Raw genomic sequence first — 6359 nt, 5'->3', positions numbered from 1 at the left:
TCTTTCCCTGATGAAGTAGGTGTCAAAAAAACCAAAAACAAACAAAAAAAACCCAACAAAATAACCCCAAACAAAAAAACCCAAACACCCTCCCGCGCCTTTATGATCTTAAGATGGGGAGGAAATAGTTTGTAGCATCAGAAGGTGCCAGCTGTCTTTGGGAAAAATGTTAACTTACTGAAAATTGGCGTATTTCTTCATGAACTTGTGCTGGGTTTTATCCCCACTTCCTTTGCACCTAGCCCTGGAAGCCTATGTCTGTTTTCTCTCCACTTGCCATTTACATAATCTTGCTTTTGATTCTTGCTTCCAGGTCACCTTCTTGTTCATGCCCACTTTTAGCAAAGTACATAAACAAGGAACAGCTGATGACGTGCCGTTGGGCTGCCTGGTGATCAGGTAGTGGCCCTGTGGGCTTGACTTCACCGAGAAGCATGCCAGGAGAAGAGGATGGGGAGTGCCTGTGTTTGGCTCTTGCTCTGATAAGATTCTTTTAAAATAGTCAGGGTTCACAGGCTTCTGGAGGTGACTTTAATTATTAACTAACTCCTTTATCCTGCTGCAGACTCAAAGGAGGATGTTTTTGTCTGCAGGTAGTGTGAAGGAAGGTGAGACTTGGACTCAGTACTTTCCCTAGCTCCTGTGTGTCTGACAGAGCTCATACAAGGCATTATTTGCCTCCTCATTGCTAAGGACACAGAGTTTTTCTGATGGGATCATTGAGAGCCAGAGCTCGGTTAGATGACTCCAAGCACTCCACTCTCCAGAGCCAGCTTTTCAAGTGGGCGAAGCCAGATCCTTCTGCTCTGGGCAGCTCTACCTGTTCAGTCTCTCAGACTCCTTACATCCAGGATCCAGAGCAAAATGTGCTCTGAGGGTTGCTGTGTGTGATGCGAATGGTGACTTCTGGGCCCCTCCTGCTTCTCTGCATCCTGCTCTCAAGAGCAGGATAGTTGTCCTGTGTACTCCATCCTGTTTTTTTTTTTTATTCCTCTCTCCTTTTCCTGTACATCCTTTACGCAGGGGAGGGATTTGCACAGATAGATGTCCCACATGCAGTGCCATCTTGCTGCTCTCCCGCAACAGGTAAAGGAAGGAGCGGAGGGCTGAAGGGCAGGAGAGGGCAGTGCTTGACACCTCTGTGCACTGCCAGTGGAGAGTTCAGTGGTATCACTTCTCTAGGAAAAGCTTTGTAAGCAAGCCAGCTGCTTGCAGGGACTGAAGGGTGTCTGTCAGGTCAGTAGCAAGCTTAGTGCCTCGAGAAGGTTGTACCAAGTTGTGTGAGCCACCAGAGTTTAGACAGCAGCTACTTCAGTCTGACTCTTGGTGGTTCTTCCTGTCCCCTGGCCAGTCTGAGCTCCCTCTGTGTACCTTCCTGAGAGCTGGCTGGAGATGGAGTGGATCTCTTGCGGCTGTGACACACCAGTAATTTCCATCTGTGTGCGATCTTCACAACTGTGGTGGCTGCTTTGCCTTTTTGGGCCCTGCTTGTTGTGCATGGGGGGCTTCAGCTGTTCTGTCCTTAGCACCCTTTCCTCTGAAGTGTTGAAAACAAATGATGTAGCTCCAAGATCAGCATACCAGCTGTGGGCCCTGCAGCCTGGCTGTAAGACCGGACCTTCCTCCTGCTTGGCTCTCCATCTGCAGGAGCTGATCTGCAGCCCCAAGAGAAGTGGCTGATGGGTGCCTGCCTGCCCTCTCTGTCCCTGCTCTACTGGGCATTGCCCTGGAGAAGAAGTTGTGGGTTGCTTCTCCCAAAGGGACCACAAAATGGAATCAGGGTCTCCTTCCCTCTCCCTTAAAAAAAAAAAAAAAGTAGTAGTGGAGGGGAAGTGCTTCTTATGCCACATGAAAACAATGTTGTGTACTTGGAACCATGGCACTGGTGTGTAGATGGCTGCAATGATTACTCAGTGAGCCTGTCAGACATCAGGCTTTACCCATTCTTGGCGACAGGAATGTGTGTGTTTGAGTGTATATTTTGGGTCCTATTCTGTGCAAGCTGATGCTTGCTTGACTGCTGATGGGAGTAAGGACAGAAGGGTTTGGCCTCCTCCCTGCATGGCCTCTCTGTGCAGTCAGAACAAGTGACCAGCTACATTGAGATGTTGTTCTCTCTAAAGGCAGCATCTTTCTCAGTAGCAAGCTGCCCATAAGAACGTGGTAAGGAACGCCATGCATGTGTGAGGATGTAGAAGGGGAAAAAAGTTGGCAATCTTGACAACAGGAATTAATTTCCCTTCCAGCACAATTGTCCAAGAAGAGCATGATGCCACAGATGAGAGCTCCTGCTGGGCTTCTCCTGTGAGGACTACTATCTCCAGCCTCTCTGGATTTGACTAGCCTGATTAACCTCATCACAGATTTACAATCTGCTGCTTTTCGAAAAGGCTATATGCAGCCATGGTGTTCTGGGGTTGTGGTGTTGAGAGAGTTTGTTTTGCCTGTGCATTAGAAGACAGTAAATTTCAGTTTGATTAGAAAAGAATGTTATTGTGGACTTAGAGATGTGAAAGTTGCACCTGCTCTCTACAGATGCCTAGTGTACACTCTGGATGTGCAACTGCACAGCAGTATGTGTTTATCTATGAATCTGTGTGTTTCGGGAAGAATCCCTGGGCATGAGAACAGAGGTTTGGCAGTGGTGTGAATCCCTGCTCCCACTCTAAGAAGTGCCAGCGTGTTCTTGGTGTATCCCAGTGTGCTGTCAAAGCTTTTGACAATTCCTTCTTGCTGTGCCTCACCCCTACTGCGCTTCTGAGGCTATGGCTATGCTGCAGGCTATGGCATGGGACTTGGGAGACCTTTATGTGGTGTTTTAGGCTGAGTAAGCTGGCACAGCGAGTTCAAGCACCAACATCTGCCCAGGATCCTGGACTGTTTGCATAGCCTCCAAGGATGTCCATGCTGCTATGACTTGCTGCTGTTGGCCCTCAAGCCAGCAGTGTCAAAGCCGGCACAAGACTCATGTGTCCTAGTGCAGTCCAAGCCCCTGGGTTGCAGTGAAGGCACTGAGCGTAGTCCTAGTTCGGTTTCTCTGGGGAAGGGCAAATCTGTTGAATGTGGACTAACACAGTGGATCGAGGTCACTGAGCTAAGGGTGCTCTTCATCTATACGTTTTCTCTCCTCAGGAAAAAAAGCGGTGATGGATTCCAGCCCGTTCCTGTCAGAGGCCAATGCAGAAAGAATCGTGAGAACCTTGTGCAAGGTCCGAGGAGCGGCACTGAAGCTGGGACAGATGTTAAGCATTCAGGGTAAGTGGTAGCATAGGTCCTCAGCTGTCCTCCTTAGCAGTGCTGCCAGGTGGGGCAATTGATTTCTTGTGATACATGGTCAGCTGTCTGGAATCAGTGTCAAGTGAATGTGGAGAGACTAGACAAGTGGCTTTCTCATGTGAGAACAGTGATGGAGATATGTTAGATTCAGTTCAGTCTAATCCCAGTATGAAATAACTAGATGTGAGCACTACGTACCACCACTTTCCCAATGCCCCTATTGTGTCAGGCACACAAGTGAAGTTGGTTGAAAACAAGGTGATGTTCTGTGTAAATTTTAATGCCTGAGTTAGAAGCAATTGTTGAGAAGCAAAGCTATATCCCACTCTGTACACAGGTGTCCTACTAGAAAGGAGGAGGATGATGACAAGAACATGATCCTGTTCTTTGTTCACCAAAAGTGGTCAAAGTTATATCCACAGCCCTCTCCCATTGCAGCATGTTTATGGTTTACATGCCTGTTGGCACTGAAGCTTTGCTGGAAAGGCCAGTACAGCTGATACCTTATCAGGTATAAAACACTTGTTTTCATCTTGAGGAGACTTCAAACTGGTAGTTACTCCATCGGGCTCTGCAGTCAGTGATCACAGGTGAAGGTATGAGTGTGACATCAGTGTCTGCACAGAACTGTTTGGTTACTGCTGGAAGATAGCAGGTGTGCTGAATTCAAACCTTATCTGGACCTGTCTGCTTTGCCTTCCTGCCCAGCTTGATAGGGAAGAAAAGAACCAGCCAAAAATAGCCGTTGCACTTGTCTGGAAATAGCTTTCAAGATGTCACTGAAACTGAGTCAGTGTCTGAGTGTTTGAAGTTCTCGGCTTGCTTGGCTTGTGCATCTACTTGAATTTTTGTAGGTGTTAACTGATGAGGCTGGATCTAGTGTTGTATGAAATTACTTGGGCTAGCCAATAAAGCAAGACCAGCTCCCTGTTCCAGAGAGCCCTGATTTTGGCATTTCATCCTTCATTTGCTAATCACTTGTTCTAGGTGCGTGCCAGGCTGATGGCAACATTAACAAGGCTAGGTGGGAGGCATCAGCTGCTATGTCAAGGGCTGCCACCCATATGCTGTTTTCTCACCCTCTAGAAACTTCTGGGTGCCAGAGACTGATGGTTCATGGTGCAGATCCAGGAGGAGCTCTTGTGCTCCTTGCTTTCTGTGGCCAGTGCCTCTGGTATGTGGGGTTGAGTGAGCCATGTCTGGAAATCAGCTCTGAAGTTAACCTGTCTACCATAGGTGGGGATTAATTAAAAATTCTTAAAGACACTATTGAGTTGCACCTGATGTGTGCACAGAGCCTGGCCACAGCTGCCCTAGGCTTGGATGTGAGTGAAGAGGGGATAGCTGTGAAAGGCCAGCTCTGAGGAGCAGAAATGCTCTGCATTTTTGTCACTTGCCTGCTGTCTCCTAATGTTACTGAGCTCTGGCAGGAGTGTCAAACACTTGTCGATTGACTTCACTTTGGTGTCAAGAATGTAACAGGCCTTTAGCAACCTCAGTGACGCTGCCCAGGCCTCATTTGACTCCTGTGACGACTGCGCCGAGTGCGGCAATGCCTGGTGAGAACACGGGCCCCTGGTAACCTTGCTGAGGGACACTTGTGGTGCAACAAGTTAGATGCTTCCAACAGTGTGGAGTAGCCAGTTCTTGGGCTGGCTGTTTGGACAGGAGGGTTTCACACTGTCCCTGCTGCTTCATGGGCTCCTCTGGGGCCTGATCAGCTTTTGAGTTGGCTTCTTCTGTTAACAGGGATGTGTGCTAATTGAGCACAGGGGCTCTGTGTTGCCTTGTCCAGGTGCAGCTGAGCACCTGTGAGCTAAACCACCCAGAAGTTACAAAGCAGTGTCCTTAAAAACCCTGATGTCTGCTTCTGGGAATCAGTGGATTTGTTAGGGACCTGCATGCCTGAAGGCTGTGCACAGAAGGGATGCCAGGGGCCCCAAATCATCCCATGTTCTGGTGCGTGTGCTCTGGAAGATGTTGGAAAGGCAGCTGCATTTGCCAATTGAGTGCCCTGCCTTGACTCTTGCTTTGTGTTTTGTTCCGGTAAGGCCTCATCAGTTTACCACAAAGACGTATATAACCTTGTTCATCAGCGTGTGGGAAGCCTTGTTTTGTCGGAGTTGCCTCTGCAGCATGACTGATTTTTAACGTTGCTGCTGAGCTGCTGTATAGTCAATCTGGACTTGCAGGTTTCTTGGCTATTTGGTGGTGTGCTCATGACCAAGGCAGTGGTGGTCAAGCAGCCTCAGTTAAGGATGCCCTGTCAGACTAAAGGTTGAAATACTAACGGTTGGGGGTTTTTTGGATGTCAGTGATATGCAAAATAACAGAAGTTGATCCTAAATGCCTGGGGCAGACCCTGATACCTTGACACAAATGGTTTCTGGGAACAGGAGTCGCTTTTGGTAAGGTCCATTCTCTTTCTGCGCAGTCATCCTAGGAGGTGCAGGTTATCATGTTACAGCATGGTGGTTAATACTTTCACATATCCCTAAGAATAGTTTTTGTAATGTTCAGAGGCTTGGCAGTGATACGCCACCAATGACAGAGCAGAAGTGTCTTCGGAATGTGCACACAAATGCAATGTCTAGCCTTCTTGCAGGGTTATAACGTCACGATGGGAGTTTTACTTGCTGTTCCTGCAAAGCCTGTTAATCTCTGACTTGCAGTGACAGAATGGGAGCTCCTCTTAAAAACTCCTGTTGATTCCACAGTGGGGTTTTGTTAGTACTTTTGAATGCTGCTTTATGGCTTTGCTGGGAATTTCTAAACAATGCTGAGTGTTAATGTCATGTCTGTGTTAGGTACCTTTTTCTCTCCATTCCTTCCCACCCCTCTTCCCAGGACAGTGCTCTTAAGGTAGCTGTTTGTTTCTTGTTTCCTGGGATAGACTCACAGTCATATGTGCATCTGTAAATGCAGAGGAATGATAGATTTTTTTTTTTTATTTATTATTATTTGTTTTAATGTCAAGCATGTATGCAGGTTGAGTTCTCAAGATTAAGGCTGGTAGCCTGGACTTTTCCAGTGTTGGAAAAGCAGCAGATAAATCTAATTCCTGCATAATCCTTTATGAAATT

The 6359-nt window shown here is 47.5% G+C and overlaps 1 protein-coding gene across 1 annotated transcript in view; it reads left to right on the top strand.

Annotated features, from left to right (window-relative positions):
* ADCK3 (aarF domain containing kinase 3) overlaps positions 1–6359 on the top strand; it is a 36475-nt gene that overhangs the window by 18257 nt on the left and 11859 nt on the right. Inside the window, exon 5 of the mRNA XM_009708186.1 lies at positions 3133–3255. Within this exon, the coding sequence (XP_009706488.1) occupies positions 3133–3255 (123 nt within the window). The remainder of the gene's footprint in view (positions 1–3132; positions 3256–6359) is intronic.

Source organism: Cariama cristata, unplaced genomic scaffold, assembly GCF_000690535.1.
Source record: "Cariama cristata isolate BGI_N322 unplaced genomic scaffold, ASM69053v1 scaffold539, whole genome shotgun sequence".
In the NCBI taxonomy this organism is placed as follows: Eukaryota; Metazoa; Chordata; class Aves; order Cariamiformes; family Cariamidae; genus Cariama; species Cariama cristata.
Note: the sequence above shows the minus strand (reverse complement) of the source record. Positions and strands in the feature narration are given on the sequence as shown.